This window comes from Chelon labrosus, assembly GCF_963514085.1.
Source record: "Chelon labrosus genome assembly, chromosome: 3".
In the NCBI taxonomy this organism is placed as follows: Eukaryota; Metazoa; Chordata; class Actinopteri; order Mugiliformes; family Mugilidae; genus Chelon; species Chelon labrosus.
This window is the reverse complement of record NC_140339.1, coordinates 17,891,172-17,914,348: the sequence shown is the minus strand read 5'-3', so window position 1 is coordinate 17,914,348 and position 23,177 is coordinate 17,891,172. Positions and strand designations below refer to the sequence as shown.

The 23,177-nt window shown below is 42.7% G+C and overlaps 1 protein-coding gene across 2 annotated transcripts in view; it reads right to left on the bottom strand.

Moving 5' to 3' along the window:
• Positions 1–10,988, bottom strand: part of shf (Src homology 2 domain containing F) — a 95,289-nt gene extending 84,301 nt beyond the window's left edge. For both annotated transcript variants that reach the window (XM_084574899.1, XM_084574900.1), the window contains exon 1: positions 10,311–10,988. In XM_084574899.1, the coding sequence (XP_084431025.1) occupies positions 10,311–10,739 (429 nt within the window). In that variant the 5' untranslated portion in view covers positions 10,740–10,988. The remainder of the gene's footprint in view (positions 1–10,310) is intronic.
• Between the last annotated feature and the right edge of the window lie 12,189 nt (positions 10,989–23,177).

Sequence of the window (23,177 nt, the reverse complement as noted above, 5' to 3'; positions counted from 1 at the left end):
CTTATAATGAAATCCCACCTAGTGTACCAACGGCTTCCATTGGCAAGGTCAGGATATCACAGCCTATGCACAACATATACTTAACTGAACATATTTTGAGAATTAGACCCCCCTTAACACATCAGTGTGCTCATCCATGAGTTTTGCACGTGCTTCCCCGGGAGACATCTGCGCTGCGGGTGCCGACTTATTTATTACACCCTCACTTAACCCTTAAGATTTAGACCGCATTAAATGTTGGTTTTTCTGATCTCCGCGCGCTTTCCCATGTGGAGCGGAGTTCGCACGCCACCAGGGTGAAACTGGATCTTTTGGCACCGTTTTGCTCTGGAACGCTTCCAGATGCAGGAGGAGCAAGCCTGATACCATGCACCACGATTCAGTGGAGACTAAAGTCAGCAATGAAGAAAACAGCCGAGTCAGAATAAATAAATAAATAAATAAATCTAAACTGATTAGGCAAAACATTATAACCAACTGCCTAGTATTGTGTAAATCTCCCTTGTGCCTCCACAAGAATTTGGAAGCCAGTTCAACACCTTGTGCTGTTTTTCATGTTTTTCGAGTTGTTCCTAAACCGTTTTTTGTGTGTGTGCCTGTGTCAGGCTGCATCATGCTGGGGATGGCTGCTGCCATCAAGGAGTGTCATTGCTATGGGGTGGAGGTGCCTGGTCTGGTCTAGGTGGGTGGTACATGTCTAAGTAACATCCACATGAATGCCAAGTCCAAAGGTTTCCCAGCGGAACATCGTCACAAGATGGTGTATGTTATTTACTTCTCCTGTCAGTGGTTTTAATGTTGTGGCTGATCGGTGTGTACACATCACGCAGATCTGGACTGTCCTCACATTGTGACGGTGAATACGATTTACTGTTGGGACCGTCACAGTAATTATATAATCTACTGACAGCATCATTTTAGCTGATCATTTTGAACAATCGTCTCCATTCACCTGTATAAAAACAGCTGCATGATACCAAGAGAAATGTCACATTTCTCATCACTGTGCCCACATGATCTTTTAATGACAATGGTCTTTTATTTTATTTTATGGTATTTGCTGAGTTTGACTCTGAAGTACAGACTCTGGAGAACGACAGGATGCAGTACAGTCATGCTATAATTGGAATAGCAGCGTATTCAATGACTTCCACAAGATACATTCTGGGTTACCTGGCTGTCCCAAGGCCATACAAGATACATCTCACAATGCATCCTCAATAAAACGGGCAGCAAGAGCTCATCTAGGCATTTGGACCATACTTAATAAGATGAGTACTTTGAATTGGAACATATCACAGGTCTCTTCACAACAACTAATCATTAAAGGTTCGCAATTGTTGACACCCATAGTTTCCGTGTCACTCAACTTTTATAAACCTTTCCACACTTACAGGCCTACATATAAACACACAGACATACATACATAAAAACTACACACACAGAATTAGGTGTGTCACACATAGGAAAAGGTTTAGGCAACGCCTCAATCAGCGGCAAAGTAGGATGTCTGGTGTTCGTTATCAGTGCTCACTCAAATCAGAGTTTCTGAAGACATTTAGTCTGCCCAAGTTGAGCTGGCAAGCAATCACGAAGATCTTCCAGAAAATCTACTTTGAGAATCTTTATATATGCAGGAGGTTAAAAATAGGATCATGTTCTGTCACGGCTGTCTTTCTTCTGCTGTCTTTTTTATCAGTGCAAACACCTAAGGCTGCTGCTGATACATTTCATCCAGTTATCTGTCATTTATTTTTCTTAACACAACATACAACATGCAGATGTAAGTAAGTAAACAAATATCTCTTTTGCTTCTGAAGATGAACAGGTCTTTTTTTTTTTTCGGGAACACGTTCGTCTGTCATAATATTCTGTGCAGAGACAGCTGCCACTTATAGGCATTAAAACGTCTTTCTTTGGTACAGTTTGAAAGAATCCTACAGTGCAATTACCAGATGACCTTAGTTAGATGTTATCATTTGTCCCGAATTATCTTTAAAAGCATTAAAGAGAAGCATCCCAGAATTTCCCTTCGACCAATGTTACTTTTACTTTATTCCACCAATGGAATCCAAACATTACGCCGTACTTTTAGACTTCACATCCAACACCGCAGCCTGTACATTACCTCAATAACAGTAGAGACATGACTGCTAAATATATTAAGTTCTCATGTGAGTGTCCAGAAGTGTGAAAGTGTCTATTATACGTGCAAAAAAATGTAGTCGCACATAAAATAAAAGCTTGTTTTGCTCAGTAGCATCAGTTTGTTGCCATGCTATAAAATAAGTAGACGCAAAGTGTGCAGGGATCTGTTGCGATTCCTCAAACAAACAGACTGAACTTCCATCCTTACAAACAGCCAGAGTGAAATGCTCTGGCCTTTAAACTTTTGAATCTGAACACTCACTTTTCAATAAATTCCTACTTTGGCTGCCTTCGTCTCCTGATGAATGAATGCATCTTTTGTTAGCGCCCAAGGCTGCGAAGGACAAAAAGCACCTCAGCTTCTCTCTAAGGACCTCCTTCATCGAAACACACTCCACACAGAGACACTTAAGACCTCCAGTGGAGAAAGAAGTGGAGGCCGTGGGCCGCAACCTATGAAGGTGCTCTTAATATGCGACAGATATTCAAGATTAAGTACTTGACGACACGCTTGACAAAATCCAATTTCCTTTCTCTGTCCCAGTCCCTGTGTGACAGATTTATTGGCAGTGTTTCTGCTACATACAGTGAGTGGCGCCGCACAGGAGCCGAGAATAATTCAGGTGCCACGATGGAATTCTCTAAAATATGATAATCCTGTGCCAATATGATCGAGTCATTTGTCCCCAGCGCCACCCTAGACCAATTTCCCTCATCACTGCAGACTTCAGTATATGGTAGATGGCTGAAAAGAGGAATAATAGAGTTGTATTTCCACTACATGCACAGGAATGCTGACATATACATTGGGCACGCAGCTCAGTCTTATTTGACTGCCACAATGTACAGGCACACACAACAACTTTGTTTATCATGGCTTCTATGAGATAAAAGCTGACAGTTAGAAAGGCAGGGCTTCATGAAAGAACGTGGTGATTTCCACCGGGACAAAAGCTTTGATTTTGAGAGAGTGGTTCATAGGGCAGGAAGGAAAACAAGCCGCAGTCTGGTCGTAAACAAAGTTAGAGTTTTTGTGATGTTATGTGAGGACGTCTTCGATCGAGCCTGGAAGCTCTGTGGCCTCAGACAGCCTCTGTGGTGAGGATGCACTGCGGCCCCTACACGTCGCCTACACTGACAATAGAGCGAGCGCAGGGTGGAGTCCCACACCACCGCCATTGCTACGTGGCTTCCCACCTCTCCGAGCAGCACAGCAAAAGGCGAGAAAGGCCGTCCGCTTCCGCAAAGAGCTTTTATTGGAGCACGCAGCAGCTATCACTATTTGTCACCATTTCCGACATCCAGATTGCTCGAGCCGCGATAGTCGAGGGCATTAACCCTGGTTATATTTTAGCAAGCGTGCGGCAGCCAGATTCCCCAGCCTACACAGAGGGGCAAGTGCAGACATGTCAAGTTAAAAAGGGAATGTCACCAAGCTGTAAACACTTCCTGTCAGGAAGGGAGCACTTCCTTAATCCTGGAGCAACCAAGCCGTTCCTTATTCTCCACCAAACAACTGCAGATAGCGGTTTGCTTTTTCTCCCCATAACCTTATCACTACAGTAGCTAAAAATAAAACTGAATCTTAACTTTAACAAACCAAAAGAGTCAAGCGTTCCCTTGTGTAGGTACTTGACAGATGCGAGCAGCAGATGCGACAGTCTTAAAATGATTTACTGCAGTCATAGCTCACTCGGATACAACACACGAATTGAGAATCTGGAGTCCCACTAAGAAGAAATGGAAGTGTTCAGCTTCCTGGTGGGCACTCAGATCACAGGGCAGCTCTGTTTTCAAGACGGAAGTCTGGCGGCCTCCTGCAGTGTGACACAAAAACAACAGCCTGCACTCACACGGGAGATAAAAAGGCAAATCAGTCCCTGTCCCTATGACCTCTGCAACATACTAACTATTTTGATGCTAAACTAATTATTTGGTTACAGCCAGAATTTACATAATTGTTAGAGCGAGGGAGTGTACGGCGACTCGTTTTGCAAAAATAGTGCAAGGAAGAGTGCCTTTGTGTCTCAGATGGCATGCAGACTCATTTGTTTGCTTTTAATCTGTGTGTGTGACGATCTGCCTGCAGACCAGGGCTCCCTCCTTCTAGACTCAGCTACACACACTGTCATTAAACAAAACAGAGCCATGTGTCTACAACTCCCCAGCGGCCAGAGTTGCAGCACTAGTCTGCAGGCTAATTGTGACCTGGTGGAATCATGCGACTGATGTTCCGGAGCAAAGCTAGAAAAAGCAAATCGAGCAACAAGCACAACAGACTCCGCCGGGACTCCTTAGACTGGAGGAGAAGGCTCCCAGATGGAGGGAGAAAGGAAAATAAGCAAACAATGGCTAAAGGCCATCATTTCCAGGGCCCAGAACTTCCATGCACATGCGGTGGGACGGCTGTATATAGAACTTAACCATGAGTGGTTATTACTCTCAATGAGGCTGGATTACAGAGCCATCATGTAAATGTAATAGAATTTGTGGATTCACCAAAATTGTATCTTGATTAAAAGCCGAACCTTTCTTTGTGCAATTACATTACATGATGGCTTCGAGCGCATCTTCCACTAAAACATGACTTCATACTCCTTCAGCGGGGGCGGAGCTTAAACATGAATGCTGCTCAGCTCTGTGCTCCTTCCTTCCTTTCAGAGTGCCCTTCCAGGATTACTGTTCAGGTCAGGAATTCATTCTAATGCTCTTTTGTTGCTGACAGCAAAGCACAAGAAAATCTATCTAGTAATACATTTGATTTGAAAACAGGTCCATGTGACGAGCAATTAAATCCGAGTATCCTTTTGTCTTGAGCTGGCCAAGATGATTTTAACAAGTGTCTTAGAGACTTAAAATAGTTCAGGAAATGCCTGGCATTCTTTGACGCCTCAGTGGACAGTGGGTCACACTGGAAATCAGAGATGTCACAATCACGCCTGGCACATCAGACAAACAAGATCACACTCTCCAGACTTTACTGATACGAGTCGGAGTAGCCATAGCAACACAGCGGCTTAGTTATTTTACACAATTTAATATAATCAACAAAATAATAATCTACTTTCTAGAGGATGTGAGTCACAAATGTGCCCTCCACTAGTGAGCATGATTATGAAAAACAACAGCTGCAAAATCCGAGACATGAACAACACAGCCTTAACAGCAATCTGTTGATTATTTCAACCAGGAAATAGTCACAAACAGTGGAAAATTACTTAAAACATTGATTATGCCCTCTCAGTGCTCCTAGACATTATTCCTATTATGTATAAATTTAGCTTGGATTATTTAAACACAGACACAGACACGACTATTTTAAAGCTGGTAGGACTGCTACCAGCTTCTGTCTGGTATAAACTAGGTGGAAAACTGCAAGGGTGCTATAAGAAAACGTGATGGGCTCTGGTGTTTTCATCAATTTTCTGGATCCCTGAAAAAAAAGAACACTCTCACAGACCTGGGCGATACAGACGTTTGCGGTTGACATTTCTTCTATCGCCATCAGAGATGACAGCGTGAAAGGCCGATGGGATGCATTTATTAAAACCACGCCGGTATCTGGAGTGGCGGGGTGAAAGGCCAACCAAAGATATTCACAGTGTGTGGGGGGGAAATGAAGCCGAGCGGAGTTTAGCCACACTCCACGGCCCCTGCAATCTGCAGACCAGTCAAACAAGCCCGCTCTACCCACGCTGAAAGAATGCAGCTAGGAAGACGGTGCACCTGGCGCTGGTGTAATTAAGTTCTTTCACATACTGCAGTGCACCATATCACAATCAGTCTGATTCTTACCAGTGGAATCAAAAGTATGCAAAAAGACAAAAGGAAGGAAGTTGTTCTAGTAAAAAACGCTTGGGCTAGTATTCAATTAACTCTCCGTTTTATTTGATGGGTCACGTCGGTCTTAGATCAGATGTACGGTCACACTGTTCATGTTGACTGGTCAGTGAGATTTTCTGAGCGTATCAAGAACAAACAGATGAAACATCTTTACAGATGCAGCCCTAGATATTCTTATCTGAAGGAGAGGTACTTCCCTTTACTTCTACACTTCATGCGTTGTAAAACTATAAAGTGACACACAGATGGCTCTATCTGCATGAAAATTAAGACTGTACTTGACAATTACTTACTAACTTACTACCGATTTCCTAACTCGATCTGATTCTGATTCAATTTAATATCAGTTCATTTAGAATTATGAACTATTTTCATTAAGTAGGTGAAGATTTTCACAACATTTTACCTTTAGTTGGCACGTCTTGCATCTTGGTTTGCTTTTGTCTGGCTCTTTTCTGTTATCATACTTTCTACCAAATCCAAAATGCTGCCACACATCAGCTTTCAGGTCTCGGTCATGTTTTGGACTGTGAGACTGTGGCATAAATTAAAGAATTATCTTATCTTACTTGGATTAATCCCGTTGGGAGGTCTCTCAAGATTTCTAACTTGAGGATACAGGAAATGGCTTTAACTTTATGAATTGGTATCGGATCTTTCAAACAAAGATCGACTGAATCAGAAAATGAATGGCTGCATTTCTTTGGCTATATACCATGAACATAATTGAAGTTATGAGCACCTAGAGTTGAACGGTGTCACTAATTCTCCCCTCAGCTGCTTTTAACTTATAAAGAGGGAGGAAACAACAAGGTATCATCAACACACCAGTCAACTGGTGGAAAACAACATATGACCTTTCCGTTAGTTTCATCCAGCTATTTTTAAACTATTCTAACATTTAGAGAAAATGATCGGGGCAAGCTGAAATAATTGCGATACAGTGATTATGTAACCATGAAAGGACATTTATTCCTTGACATAAGGCCTCACCTTCCACCAAACTTTACCAACATGTGTTGACTAATTTTTAACGTCTGCTGCAAAGTAACAAACACTTCCATCCAGGATCACAAATATAACATTCCTGGAGGAGCGTACAACTGTTTCACACTTCCAGCATAATCAGTTGAAATGGTGAACCTGGTCCCGTAAGAAGATGCGCAAGGGGGGAAAAATAAGCACAGAGCAAATCTGTCGCTCCAGATGCTTCTGCTGGCTGCACAGCAACTGTCTGGGAGTCTGATCCAACCGCATGCTTCTATAGATAGATACGAAAGCTGGGATCACTGTAGGGACCCCGAGCCCCGGAGGGAGCCAAAGTTAGATTGGAACAGCAGTTTCCCAGGTGCAAAGACAGATACTGACGGTGATGGGCAAGCGCTTTTGTTTACACGCTTTCCAGAGAAGCCCGTCATCACTTTTGGATGTCCTTGAGATAAGTTGGGTTAGTGCTGAGTGGAGCGATGAGCCGGGAGATGAGGCCTCTAATTAGCTCCGAGGCAGGATGATAATTGATCATTGCTCTCTCCACGCATTCGACCGTGAAGGGCTTGGCAACATTAAAAACAAAACATGTCACTTGGAAACTACAAGTTAACACTCCCTAATCTGCACCAAAATGAAGCTCCGGACAGTGATACGAAAAGTGAAACTGTCCAAAGGAGGAAAGACAAACAGAAACATTGTGGACACTGATGAACATGTCCAATACGCTTTGTTTATCTTGCTCATTGCATCGTGGAGGCCGGTGAATAGAAATGGACTGGGGAAAATTCACTTGATGCTGCTATCGGCATTTCAGGCATTAGGTAAGCAGTGATATAATTAGCATTCATGAGTCAAGTAATTAAAACATCAATGTAACCGAGCAGTGCTGTTAAGACACTCTTTACTCAGCCTCTCAGCAGTCAGAGTTTAGTCTGTGGGAATATGCGCATATGTGCTACAAGCTGGAAACTCGCTCGTTTCTGCTTTAATCAATCAGTCAACATTAGTTTGTCTCTGAAAAGAAAGGTAGCTATACAAGTGAACAACCACCCACTTTTAACCTTTCAACGCTAGAATGAAAAGAGAGAGTGTGTAACAAATCCTCCCACAGAGACTGTTGAAACCTGTGTCTACAAAAGGGGCCGATTCTTCATTAACAGCACTTAAAATCCACACCTGGAGAGTCCCTCTAACAAGGATTTACAAATAATTACTATGGCCAGCCACTGTCGCAACAAAAAAAAAAAAAAAAAAAAAGCCATCCTCAGCTCCCAGACAAACTGTAATCCTCACAAAAGGGTGAACACAAAGCCTCCTGGCGCTCTTTGAAGCAGTTACCAAGGAGCGTGCTGACTTACCTGAAGGCTTTTCTTTTTTCCTCCCAATTCCTGATCTGCTGTTTTTAAACAAAATAAATGAGACATACTTGTGTACATGCTTTCATTTTTGACATTTGAGAAATAGTTAACCCAGAAACAAAATAAGCGTGGCAGCAAAGACTAGCCTTTTCTTTTTATTTCTTTAATAGATATCCCTGCTGCTTCATTTCCCGTCCCTCTCCAAAACTACACCATTTTTATTTAACCTTCATCACCTGACAAGAAACTCCTAAACCCTTCTCTCGACATATTGCTTAAGCCCAGCAGCTGTCACTACTGATTTAGCTCGTCCATAACATCATTCATACTGCTGGGTGTGAGGCACTTAGCTCATACTATGCAATCAACTGGCTGTCTGTTAAAGCCATATGTGCACATAGAGAAAGAGAGGGAGGGGAGACGGAAAAGCGACTGTATTTCTCATTTAGGGAGATCCAAATAAGCTTTAATTGACAAGAGAGAACTATAATCAGCTTGATCAGCTGGGGTAGCCATGATGGCTGGGTGAAAATAGTTTGCTGCTTGTTTTACTGATAACACATATCTGTGCGCTTCTTCAACCCACATGCCAAGTTCATGAGGGCTGCCGAAAACTGTTTCTGACAGGGTGGGAAAACAAACAACATAATATCCTTTTATGAGCTTCACTTGGTTCCCGATTTCTGCGTTCTGCGGGCATATGGGAAATACAGATGACAGTAGTGGTTGTGTTTTGTGTCATCAGAACAGGGGAGGGAAGAAAAAACACACACAGCCCTCCTTCATGCAACACTCCTGTGACAGCCTGCAGACACCGTGGAATACAAACAAAAGTGCTGAACCAAAAACCAACTGTGAACTCGCCACATGTCACAAGACAGGTGCGAAAGCAAACACGGGCGGAAGGGAGGAAGTAGCGCTCGGGTGAAATCGAGAGGGCCAGAAAAATTTCGGAACGGAGTCCTGATTGGAGCCTGATTTGAGAAGAGAGCTCGGTGTGTATTTTCACAGGGCCGTACGTTCCCACCGCTCTGTTAATGAGCAATGCAGACACTGAAAAACATTCCTCAGCTGGATCACACTCATGTCCGTAAGCTCGCTGACACTGAACATCTCAGCTTTCTCCACGTGAACCCAGCGTATGAATTCCTGAGAAGCCTGACATGACAGTGTGCTTTGAGGCATGTCCTGCATGCCTTCTGGTTGTCCGTCTGTCTGTCTCCACATTCACTTAGTCAAAAACAGCAAATGTGCCAGGTTTGAGCTGGATCAAATTAGAACCATATATCCATAAACTAATCTCAAGTAATTTCCCCCCTAAGGCAGCAGGCATCACTGCACTGAACATTCCCTAAATTGATCTGTCTAGTTAAAGAAGATTAGATTAAAGTTAAATCAAAGGCACTGTGGATGAGTCTCAAACACCATAGTTACTTGGGAATCAGCTGCAGTTACAGACGGGCAGCTCACATTTAGCCCAAAAGAGTTTGCCCTGCACTTCCAAAAAGCAACCAAGAGACTTCAGCAAGTAAAGACACATCAGCTCGCGCACTGAAGCACAGACACAGACATAGACTGCTCCTCCACAGCACTCCCTGCAGTAGTGCAGGTTAGATATTAGACAGAGCTGGATGTCGCAACTCATGTGGGCAGCAGTTGCGTGGTTGTGATAACAAGTTCTGCCGGTTGTAACGATTCATTCCTTACAGGAGTAGGTCAAGTGGTTCGTAAACACACCACGTTTTGTTTCAGAAAAGAGTTAGGCAACATATTCATGAGACAAAAAAAATAAAATGTGGAGGAAGAACAAGAACTAGAAGATGAAGAATTAGAAGAGGAAGAATAAAGTAGCAGCGGAAGAATAATTAGTAGAAGAAGAAAGTAGCAGCAGAAGAGTAATTAGTAGACGAAGAGGAAGAAAAGTTGTTGCTTTTCGGCTACTTGGCCTAAAGCGGGCTAAACTTCACCCACCTTCTCCTTGTTGTCGTGGTCCGAGGGAGGTGAAGTCGGAGATTTAACACTCCCTACAGCTACTGCTACAGTTTGGGTGACCGTGACACCTCCGCCCGGCGCCGGGTTGCTCTTTTCGATTGTTTCCACCTTGATAAGCCGGTGCTTCGGTGACACATACTTGGTGTCCGGCGACCCCACAGTGTTCAAGCTGGGGCCGAACGAAATATTTCCACCTGGAGTGTACGGGTCCTCGAAGTCCAGCTCCTTTTGTAGTTTGTAAGCAGTGAGGATGTCCGGCTGAGCGGGACTCGGAAAGGTGGCCCCGGAGCTTGTTTGCTGATAGCCAGGCGCACCGGGCACACCGTGTCTGTAGTCCGGTTTCGGAGGCGCCGGAGGGGGTGCTTTGGTAGTTTTGAATCCTAGGTGCTCCTTGAACCACTTGGCCATGCTGCCAGTGCATCGCTCACAAGTCAATGAATGTAGTTTAGACCCAGCTTTCCTGCCAGCGCAGCCCGGGTCTGTTGGTCAGTGAGGGATCCTCGGGTCACCGGCTGACTGCGTTCGGAGCGCGGTCCCCCCGGTCTCGTGCGACTCCGGCGGTTCGAGCAGGAGGAGGAGGAGGAGTGCGCGAGCCGGCGGAGAGCAGCCGCAGACACTTTCTAATCTGCCGCAACTCTGTCACTGTCACACACACACATGCATACACACACAACACACACACACGCGCGCGCTGCTGTCGCCCTGACTGCTCGGCTCTTATCCACGTCAGGTTTCCAGACTAGTACGCAACATTGGGAGAGCTTGTGCAAGAGGAACACACGCCCCCCCACACACAACCTGCCCTCCCTACCTGAGAACATTCACTGCCACCTACCGGACTGTGGAAACTTCGCTCCCTACTGACTGCCCCTGAACGCAATCCCAGCTGATTTGGAGAGACACGGGAGCGAGCACCCGGTTGATAAGCTTCACTTTTTTTTTGCGTTTTGTATTAAAAAATAAATAAATAAAATGCTTTAGAAGAATAAAATTTAAGTTTGTGAGATCCACTGTTGGTCCATGCCTCCACTAGATGAATCAGCGTCACGTGGTTCATGTTGCTTTAAGATACCAGGAAATGGATTCATTAAACATGGTAAAGGTTCCATTCTTCTCCAAAGTCCACATTAGTCTGTATGTCCTGACATTAAGACTTTAGAAAAAGGAATATAACTCAGTACTAAAAGCTATCCAGGCTTTCAAGTTTTTTTTTCTTCCCACCAATAGAACTCAAGGATAAAGTGTCCTTTGCTCATTCTCTGTGCTCTTGTGTCCAGATGGCCGCTGCAGAGTGTTTTAATTGCAGAATGCACCGCAAATGACCAGTGGAGAGGATGCTGAGGTCTATATTACCACTACCCACTGACAAACTTATGTCCGTTAAAACAAACCCATGAGCGTAGGAGGAGGTGGATTGTCCAGAGCAACAATACAAGTAAACATTTCTCTCAATCTCTTTGAGGGCTAGGGTGGCGAGTCCACATGCTAAACACTAATTGCCTTTTCAATCGCAGGACGGATAAAAGAAAAATCCCATTTCCCCTCTCAGAGACATACTCTGGCAACGGTCTGCATTAACAGGAGTCATGGCTACAGCGCAGCGGGTTTTTATGAAGCAATATTTCTTTTTAATAACACCAGACACACAGCCTTGAGCAAGTCACAGTGTACAGATCAGAGTTTAACCGCGGAAGGCCCCTGGGAGAGACAACTCCATGCTCCAGAGATCAAAACAAAATCTATTACTTCTGTCCTGAAATGCTGCCACTGATGCACTTTGGGCTTCTTGAGAAATTTGACCAGTGTAATTTCCCCACATTTTATGGCAATATTTTTTTTTTCCCAGCAGTGGCAACATTAAGCAGATTAACTTGTGTATTATACGTAAAAGCTTTAAAAGACAAGGGAATGGGTTCAGATGCTACTTTGTTTAGTGCAGCACTTACTGACTTTTTATCTGCCAGTTCTGGGAAAAACAACCCTCAACAACAAATACTCTCAAACAGACACAGCATCAAGGCTTGTTTCAGCTCTGTCATTGCATGGTATATTTTAGGGCTGCATATACATTACACAAGTGTCGCCTCAGTGCATTATTTACCTGTGCACGTGTGACATAAACATTGCTGCATGATAATAGCCTGTCTCCTGCTGTCTGTATTAGAGGATCTGTGGAGGGGAAGAAGCAGGTGTGTCATTTACGTTACAGAGAGTGACACACATTACAAATCTTTTATTGCACTGCTACAATTGCATTCACCAATTTCCTCCAGCTGCCATCACCGACACCCTTTAAAATGCAAATCCCGTAATCCCAGCACTCCATAGGATACAAATAGTCTCGTAAGGAGCCTACGCAGGCAGCGCTTGCCGGGAGAATGATATGTAGAAATGTATAGGATTCTGCTTAAGCTGTCATACTTCGAATGACACCAGAAATGGCGGCGGCGTGTTACTACAAACTGTCGATACTTCTCTCCAGTTAAAAGAGACAGAAAAATATTATGCAGTGACAGCAGTTACAAACCCTTCTCCAAGAAAGTAGCTTAAGTACATGGGCAAGGTATAGATATCCATTTTTCCACTATGACATGTAGACTTGGACTTTTTTCATTTAAAGCCATTCAATAGCAGTGCACATTAGAATTCAATTTAGTACACAAATGGTAACAAACACAGAAAAAGAAATAATCTGTGTATAAAAATATAGTATATATACCACTTGGTAAGAAATATTACAGAAATGTACAAACTACTTAACAGCAAGCAGCTTGCTGCTTGGAAACAAACTTTCTTTCCAGCGTCTCTGATTTGGGTGTTGGTATGTATATAGCAGGAGTATTATTTTAAAAGGCATGGAATTTACGGAGCTAAGACAAGATGACAGCTTTGGTTTGCTATAGGCGAATGTTAAGGCCTTAATGCTGACAGCTGAAACTTTTGACATGCTGCGCAAGACACATGACAAGTTTATTTTCCTCTTTTAAGTCGGATGGCTGTGGGAACGACACTCAGGATGACGAGGTAGTGCCACGGTGATGTCTCCTACACGTCTCCGGCATGAGAGACGTATTCTGCAATCTCTTTCTTAAAGATTTAAATGTTTTAATTTTGTTCTAACATTTTAAGACATTTCAAATGGTGGACAGTTACTGTGTGTGCGCTAAGCTCACTGGGTTCATTATCCTAATGCCATGGTTTCCTGCCTCAGCAGTAAGTGCTCGCTACTTTGTGCGAAAGGATGTCAAAATACTTCACAACTACACTATTCATGTGCCATATTATTCCTTATTGCGATGCTAGGTTGGAGTAAAAGTGCATTACACAGCTTAGAGTTTCAGATACAGATAGACCTCCTCCCTTTTGAAATCTCAGGCTGTGTGAAATGAAAAGAAATTAGTGTGTATGGAAAAAATGCAGAGAAAACCACTGGAGCACTTTATACAAATACATATATTTATGTGTCTAATACATTTCTTAGAAGAATCAAGCAAAACCATAGGTGAAATGAAAAGTGTTCAGATGTATAATTAATTTTACTTCCATGGCAAATATACAAAACATTTTATGTGAGCATATCTTTGTCATGTTATGTTTTACACGTGTAATGCTGGCAAATGCTAATGCTAATATTTTTACTTAGTACCACCAAGTAAACTTTTCTTTTCTTTTCTTTCCTTTCCTTTTCTTTTCTTTTCTTTCACACTGACACCACTCTCATATTTGTTCTCAGCAGTGTGGCTTATTGTACTATTTTATATTCATAGTGTGATTTTGATTCTACCCTTGTAAATTGATCCAGATGTGTGTTTTAGCTGTGCTTTTTCTATACACTTAAACATTAACCCACAGCCCAAGTCTCCATGGAAGTATGCTTAAGTGATTTAAGCAGGTGCTGGACGCTCAAACCTACAGATGGTGTGTGCTTTGCGTCAGGTGCCTTTCCTCCCTGTCTTTCAGACAGGTGGTTTTTGACTGAGGGAGGTTGCAGCATTTCATTTGTGAAGGTGTCTCCTGCCCGTCGACAGCTGTATCACCAAGGTCCTCAAGCAAGGAAATCGATATCTAATTGCTCATGTAGACAGCAGAGGACTGTAGCAGCACAGTGAAGCTCCCAGTGTGAATGTAGTGCAGGAAACAGTTCGAAGATGGGGAGAGGCAGCTGCTGATAAAACAGGAAGTTTGCTTAAGGAAACTTCCTGTTTTATTGAGGGCCAGATTTAAAATATAATTCTGTCCCTGTGTAGCTTCCATTTTAATGGAGTCAAAGGAGAGAAAAAAAGAACCAAATCACTATCAGGCTGTTACCATTTTTGCAATGTTTTAATTATTGCAGAGATTTCTCTTGGTAATGAGTAAGTTGCACTTCAAATAAAATTATAAAAATAAAAAAAGACAGTAGAACCACCAGTCCAATATCTTGTTTTGCACACAGAACTGCACTCTAAAATATCTCAAGACCCTCCATTAATCAATCTTTACCCTATGATTTAAGTGGGTTGTTAAATAATTGATGTATTTCTAAGCATTTACTTCAATCAGCCTGGGACAGTTGAAAGTGTGTGTGTGACACTTGGGACCCAGAGTATACAAATACATCTGCAGACCACTGCAGAGATTAATGTTGCTTCTGCTGTGAAGGCATCCAGTACTTTAACTTAAACGTCAAATTTAAAACTAGATTTAGAGAGTAAAGGGTTAGTTTGAATTACGTTATATGACGTTGGGCAATTAAGATATAGAGCGAGGTTCAGAAGTCTGAAACAACTGTTGGAGACCCTTCACCTCTGCATTTGTCTCAGTACATTAGTACATTTCTTTTTATTACAAACAATAATGAGTGAAATGTTGAATCCATGAAACATGTTCATGAACATCACATTTGTTTGACCTTGTGTTGTTTTAATGATTGCAGCACTTGAGCTGCCTGGACCCCAATGCCCCGTTCACACCTGGTACTAACATGTGTCCTGGGTGGGCAGCTTTAAGTACAGGCATGTGAGGATGCTGTGAGATCCAATCAATCAGACCACATTTGGAGGTGATCTGGGGCCCTGTCATTTAACATGTATCCTGAGTGATCTGATCACAGGTATCCAGCTTCGAGTTTGTTTGTTCACACCTGCCATTAGGATGCATCTCCACATTCATCTTTATCCACCACCTGAGCTTCAACGCCAGTTTTGTGCTCTGCATGTGAATGAACACAGACATCGTTTGGGGCGCAGTAGAATATTATAGCATCTGCTTTCTCTTATGGATTGCTGCCTACCACTGTCTCAGAACCACAAACAGCGCTGTTGTGTCTGCATCCCAACATGAGGTCATGATACAAATTGTGAAATGTAACAGAAAACACACATGTTGTTTATTTATTTTTCTCTAACCTGATGTAATTTATTTTAGAGCCCTGCACAGAGCTCCGATTATGAGGAAACCTGGAAACTTTCATACTGAATAAATGCCCCTGCAGCACTGCACATGGCTACTTTGTATACATTAGTTCGTGTATAATCTGGCGGACCGCTTGTCCTCTGGAGGGTCGTGAGGGTCTGGAGCCTATCCCAGCTATCCCTGGGTGAGAGGTGGGGTACTCTCTGGACAGGTCGTCAGTGTGTCGCAGGGCTAACACAGAGAGACAGACAGCGAGCATGTCTTTAGACGGTGGGAGGAAGCCAGATTACTTGGAGAGAACCCACACAGACACATGGAGAAAGTGCAAACTCCACACAGAAAGGCCTCAGTCGGCCAATGGATTCAAACGCAGAACCTTCTTGCTGTGAGGGATCAGTGCTAACCACCATACCACTGTGCCACTCTACTTGCACACATCAGTACATAATTAAACACATGCCAAAACAATTCTGTTTCTAATGATGGACTGATGGATTTAATGATGGAATTACAAACAGCCTAAATATAATTACTAATTATTTGCTAATTTAATCTTGTTTGGATTGATTCATTTGTTAAGTACAGCTACAAGAACAAAATATTTTAAAAGGCTCTTCCTACTAATAAGCAGACATCTCTTATAAGGCTTTTCATTCAAAATAGCGGTTTTGTGTTTTTTTTCTAAATAGATGGGGTGAAACGGCTCAGTTGAGTAGGCGATTAGTTAATGTGGCCTGGGTGTATGTGTATTCACACTACCAAAGGAATTTGGCCACAAGTGGCTCAGACCACCTCTAAATGTGTTCTGACTCGACTAATCTCCAATGCTGCATCAGTGCGTCTTAGTTGTGTTCACACCTGTAGTTTAAACTGGTCACTTGTGAATGGATCACTCGGGACGCATGTTAATACCAGGCGTGAACCAGGTGTGAGGCCACATTTGACCACATTCTTTCAGCAGTGTGAATGCGAACACAGCAGCGTGGTTTATACCCCTGTGGGAGGTATACAACGTAACCTACGCACGTAACCTACGCACATAACCGATGCCGGTGCGAGCCATTTATACTCGTGCGCTCGTCAGTCTGGCTCTCTCTGTAAAAACACCACCCAAGCACTAGACGACGCTGTGTCTTTTTTGTTTCAACTTCCTGTATCACTTTCACCAATGGCGGCTGAAACTTTTGCCAAACTGTCACCAAAGATAAGTCCTACAAATGTCTGTTTCTCTGAACCTCCTCAGTTAACCTTTCCTCGATGTGTTCCATCTTTGTCGATCCAAAATAATCAATTCAAGAACTGCGGAGATGGAGAAGCAGCCAAAAGTAGTAAAACGGAAACACGCTACTACCAAATGGAGCAATCACAGCTCTTGCGGTCTGCGTCGCCGCAACCTGTAGTTACATTTCTGGGGAGGTGCACGTCAGGCTACAGCATTAGGGCCTGCGTCGGGTCTGCTGACTGTACAAATTGTGCACTACTTTGAAAGTATGGGAATGGAAGTTAAAACACAACCCAGACGTTGTTCCCAGCATCAGTTTAGTTTCACTGTGAGCTTTATACATTGCGATATCCTCCTCTATCTTATACATCTTCATATTGTATGTAGCATCCTTTCCTAAGGAAACAGTATTTTCATTTGTATTCATAAAACCAAATCATCCTTGTTCAGTGCTTCCAGACTTTACACTGAAAAAAAAAAATGCATTATTATGCCTAACTCAGCCGATAAAGGTTGTTTTCTGAAGTCTGCCATAGCTGTGGTGATTAATCATATTCTAGTGCTTGTCTGAACTCTCGCGCAAAGAGCCTGATAATGTTCTCTATATGTAAAATCAACAACTGCGTGAGATATTTCACAGGCTGGTTTGCATATTCAGTATTACTGGGATATTTGCTGGGATATTTGCTCTTTGAAGCATATGTCAGACCTATAGCACAGATCCAGGCTGAGATGGCCTACTTTATTTTATGGAATTATTCAAGACATTTCTCTGGCACTGCTAAAAAAAAATCATCCCTTGCACTCTCGCACCAGTCATGAGATGCTGTTATTGCAGGGTAAACAGAGTATCTGCAGACTGGCTCAGCGAGGGAATAGATCTAATCTCAGGTGTTTGATGTTGGCCGAGTGTGACCCTTCCTCAGCGGCAGCTCTTTTTGCAGTCCCAGCTTTGAATGGTCCTCTGATTCGGTCCTGTCTCACTGGACTCTCCCTCTCGTAGCCTTTTTGGGGATCTAACAGCATATAACAGTGAAACTTGAAGCCTTGTCAATTATTTAAGTTATACATCTCTGAACCTTCCTGCCGGCCTTGGTTTAATGATTCTTCTGTCACTTTATTGCAGAAGCTCCGAATTTGTTGCCACTCCAGATGACATTTTACCTTTTGAACCCAGCTAAGTATGTCACCCAGTTTTATAGAATCCCCGCTGTCGAGCCGTGCAAAAAAGGATTTACTGCCTGTTAAGTGGGATCCAAGCGCGTATTTAGAATGCTTAAGATGCTGCAAAGCCGTAGTGAAAATGAAGCAGACTATTTCTCACTGATCTCGAGTGATTTATGACGGAGAACATGCAAGGATGGGGCATGGACCATGTGCATTTTCTAAAGACGGAGATATTCAAGTGATGTTTTTTTCATTTAGAAAAAAGTCCTGCAGTTGAGAGCAGAAACTATTGCTTTCCACGCTAACTGAAGTTGCACTCTTGACAATGACTTTTGTGGGTGCAAGAATGAATCATTTAGTATCACGGTTGGGCATGCGAGTGTATTGTGTGCAACTCTGATGAATCCGAGCGGCATGGTTCACAAGTCTGCCTCTTCAGTCTGTGTGACACAGCCAATGGCCTCTGACGAATGAAAATGTACTGCTCTTGTCTCTCTTCGCTGCAGTCTGCAGCACCATACTTGGATACCACATTAGAGGTGCTAACAGAGGACTGGCTGTAGACAGAGAATGCCATTGTGAGGTGTTATGAGTTTGATTTTGTTCTTAGTTTTAGTCTAAATCCCCATTTTTAAGTCAAAAATCATCATACAATTTCAAACCTCCTTAGATGCACTCCTTACATTGAAGTTGGTGACATTTAATATTTCTAAAATACCAATATTTCTGGTAACAATAGTAACATCTAAACCTGCCTCACTTTCTCCCCTCAACAAAATGATTATTATGTCGGTCATGCTTCAACTTGAATACGATTTCATTATTCCAAAGCACAATTACTAAACTGAGAATTGCCAACAGTTAAACTCGTATTGATTGCCTTGCCGGTGGTTACAGTGATTGGATACCCCCCACTACCACCACACGCACCCCCCTCGTTTTCTTCTCCATTTTAATTTGAATTTTGAATGTATTTCTCCAACAAGTAAAGTCTCCAACTGAGCGGCTAAACTGTGGCTGGCGTGCAATAAGGTGAATTTGGCAATCTTAAAAGACGGTCTCATAGCAACCTATTAGGGCCAGCCTTGTGGTAGACGATGAAACGGTCTCCCGGGCCCTGGGCGTACATAGAAGACGAATTTTGCTTAATAGCGGAGCAGCAGAGTGCCGTAAAGGGCTGTGGAGAGTCTCTGAGGTGTTTCTCGCTGAAAGACTCTACGCTGCAATTTTGGAAGGGTTGGGCTGTGAAAGATGAGAAATGTTACCCGGCGGCTTCTTGCATTACCGCTATTGTTATGCTAATGCATCGGCAATGACGGGCCGTGCATGTATCAAAACCAAAAAATGCCTTATTGAGGTTTCTGTGCAGTGTCTGAGCTAAAGTCCAAATCGACTGACACCTTTTCACCCTAACGGCGGGCTGTTTCATCAGTGTTTTAAAGTGCATAGCTCTAGACAGGGTACTCAACAGCTTGGGCCATTCCCCTTTTCTCACCATAGATGCAAGGTGTCATGAATCAACTAAAGTCAAAGAACATTGATGGGCCTGCTTGATAATTAATTGCCAAAGTAATGCTCAGATTGCGTTACTCTGTTTTAGAGTGTGCGGCTGAGAATTAATCTATAGAGATGTTACAGATGTTGATCGCCTTCCACAGCATTTTGTTTAAGGAAAGCCTCTTTAAAATAACTTACAAAGTTTGGAAAATTGCGATATTAGAGTATGACGTAATTGGACATTAATACTTGCCTCTTTAATAAAAGTTAACACATAGGATATAAAATAAAATTCACGAAACCGTGGTTGTATTAATTATGTATTGATCTCTGGTTCGTGCTTTAATGTCGTGGCTGGCTTTCTCTCCTGAATCTTTAGTATATATCAATAACTTGTTTTGTTTTGTAATTGCGTATTGATTCAGTGTGGCTATTAGTGTATGTTTTTTTTTTTTTGTGGGGTGGGGTGAATTCCCCTTAAGACGCACCAAATCAGCTTTCTCACAATCTTCATTTTCTTTTTAGAGGCGTACATAAACATTTATTCGCCATCCAGGTGCATAATAACCACCGTTAGCATGCCTTTGGAATCAGTCAAGCGCTGGGAGACACAAACATTTTACGTGCCGAAACAATCCCCGAGTTGTGGGCAAGTGCAGCTGCTGAAGGAATCTGCGGTGAGATTTCACATGCCACTAAACATGAACATCCAGCATTCTTGAGTACCTCTCCAACACCTTCCCGGACAAATTAGACACAGCTCAGTGGCACTCAATGGGCTTCACCCGCGGGAAATTATCACAAGACAATGGGATTCTCATCTTCGTTTTATGTTCTGAGGGGGGGAAAGGGGTAGGACGAGAGAATGAGGGGGGAAAAAAAGACTTTTGAGACGTTCCTTTGAAAATATAGACGAGAGGCCTCGCTGTATACGACAATCACAGAGGTGTGAATGATAAGCAGTTTCCTCGTGGGTTCGTCAATGCACAAGAGCGGATCCCCGAGACTCCGTAGGTGTGCCGTTTTCAGAGGGATGATTGCATCCTGAAGAAGATGGATGGGTCCTGGGTAATGTGGGAGACAGGAGGATGTCCGCGTTGCTCAGCGGCTGATGACTTGCCACTGGCAGCCATAACCACAGCCTCATTACACACGTAGCATGAGCTAAACTCTTTATCCCGTGGCATGAGCAGCAGACAGGTGATCTCAGAGGCCTTGCTCAATTAAACCGGAGCATTCTTTTAGGCGGGAGTCTGTTAAAGACTCTTAAACTATAAATGATGACAGTCTATAATCTATTGCTATCCCGCTCTCTCAGAGGCAGGCCAAAAAAAAAAAAAAAAAGGAATCGAGTTTCCTACTATTCTAAAATGATGTAATGATATTAAACACATCCAAAAGTGAGAGTCATCTCATTTTGGAGGACATTTTACTGGAGCTCATCACTAATGCGAGCTTATAAATGTCTTATTGGTATATGATTTTTGGAAAGGAATAGTTTGGTTCAAGCTGGAGCACATTTCTTCTGCTATGACTATGTAAAATGTTACTGAAGGCACAAAAAGTGTTTTCCAATTGCTGAAGAACTGGAACTATTTGCTGCATTTCTCTACTTTGCATCAGTTGAAATTTACCATTTTTATATGTGTTTTTGGAGGGGGGTATGACTAGATTGCACGATTTATTGAAAAATCTGAGGGGAAACTAAGGCTTGTGGTCGATTTGCAGATAATTGAATGGGAACTATCAGTGTTCTGGCTTTATTTCTCTCTGGGAGCATCTTATTTTAACAACAATGCGTGCATTCTCAGATGTGAACATTATCTATTAAAAAAATCTATATGCATGACAACCAGAGTGTACACTCGCACCTCTCCAGTGGCCACTGCTGATTAAATCACTGTGTCTGTTAAACTGATGGCGAAGCACACACCAGACAAACATATATTTCCCACTGAGAGAGCGGGGCTTGTTTTCTCTGGGAAACAGACGCCTTGGCAATAACTAGCAGTAGTTTATTAGATGTATCTTTATGTGCTGTGATTGTGGGGAGAGCTCCAGGCGGTAGTCTTACCTTTGCTTTCCTCTCCGACTGTTGTTGCGGAGCAGCAGTAATTCTCGGCCCGTTAGGCTGATGGCAGCCATCTGAACTCCTCACAGTGACAATCTTAGCAGTTTATCTCTGACATGTAGAGTGGCCGTCTGACGAATATTACCACTGATGATGCTCTTCTTCATGGGTAGGTCTTAGAGCTGGAATATTCTTGCGTGTCATTTCTTTTGACCTCATAAACAGAGATTTTATCCATAAATGTCCCCATACACAACATTATGATACTGATGCAAAGAAAAGTACATATTTTTTCATTGTAGTTAAAAAGCTCTCTTGTGCTAACTTGTTTAATTAAAAAACAGTGAAAAACTAAATCAGATTTTTGAAAGATAGCTATATTGAGTATTAAGTTAATATTGTAAAGAAGTGTGCATGGATGTCTTCAATGGACAGTTGTCCTCATTATGTATGTGGAGAAGGGTCCAGATTAGGGCTTCAGTCAGATTCAGGTGCTAATAAGTTGAAGGTTGGACAATTGCGCTTGTGACAAGAAGTTAAGCAGTCTGAAAGATTGACTTGACATAAGCGAATAAGTGGCTATAGAAAAAATGTCTCAGAGTTGAAAATTTGTTTTAAATCCAAAAATGAAATGCTTTTGAACAACAACTAAAAGATTAAAAGCGTCTAAGACATATGTGCGCTTTAAATATTGCAATCACATGTAAGAAACTATATTATCCCAACAGTGAACCGTCAGTGATGCATGGGGAGATCATTTCACCTTGTATTGCAAAATATAAAAGGTACATATGTTTCTACACGTGACTACCTTCAGCATGTCAGAAATGGAGGTCTAAGTGGAGCAAAGCACACCTTTTCAGTTTCCCTCAGGATACAACGCCTGTGACAGCTTCTCCCCTGAGAGGACGGGGGAGTATCTTTAACGTGGGAAGGTTCTGGACGCACTTGCGAAACAGACAGATGGACTGTAGGAGAGAGACGGAGAGAAAACTCAATCCACTAAAACTATCCGTTTGCATCCATTAAGCCATCCATCGCTATAAGGTCATGACCTTTGTGCTTTCTCTTATGGCGTGAGCTAAACAGTTTTCAGACTTTTACATGTGTTTAGAAACACAAAGTGACTTTACACAGATCAGCCACAACATTAAATTCCAGAACGCAGCTGCAAGGGTCCTTATAAGAGCAAAGAGGTCAGACCACATCACACCTCTACTTAAAACTCTACACTGGCTACCAGTCAGCCAAAGAATAGATTTTAAAGTACTGCTCCTTGTTTTTAAATCATTAAATGGGAGGGGGCCCACTTATCTTGTAGACCTCCCTCAATATTACACCCCCTCTAGACCCCTTAGATCCCAAGACAGACTGCTTTTATCAAAACCAACTGTCAGAACCAAAAGTGGTGAAGCCACCTTTAGTTTTTATGCTACTCAGCTGTGGAACCAGCTTCCCATTTCAATTAGAACTGCACCCTCAATTGATTGCTTTA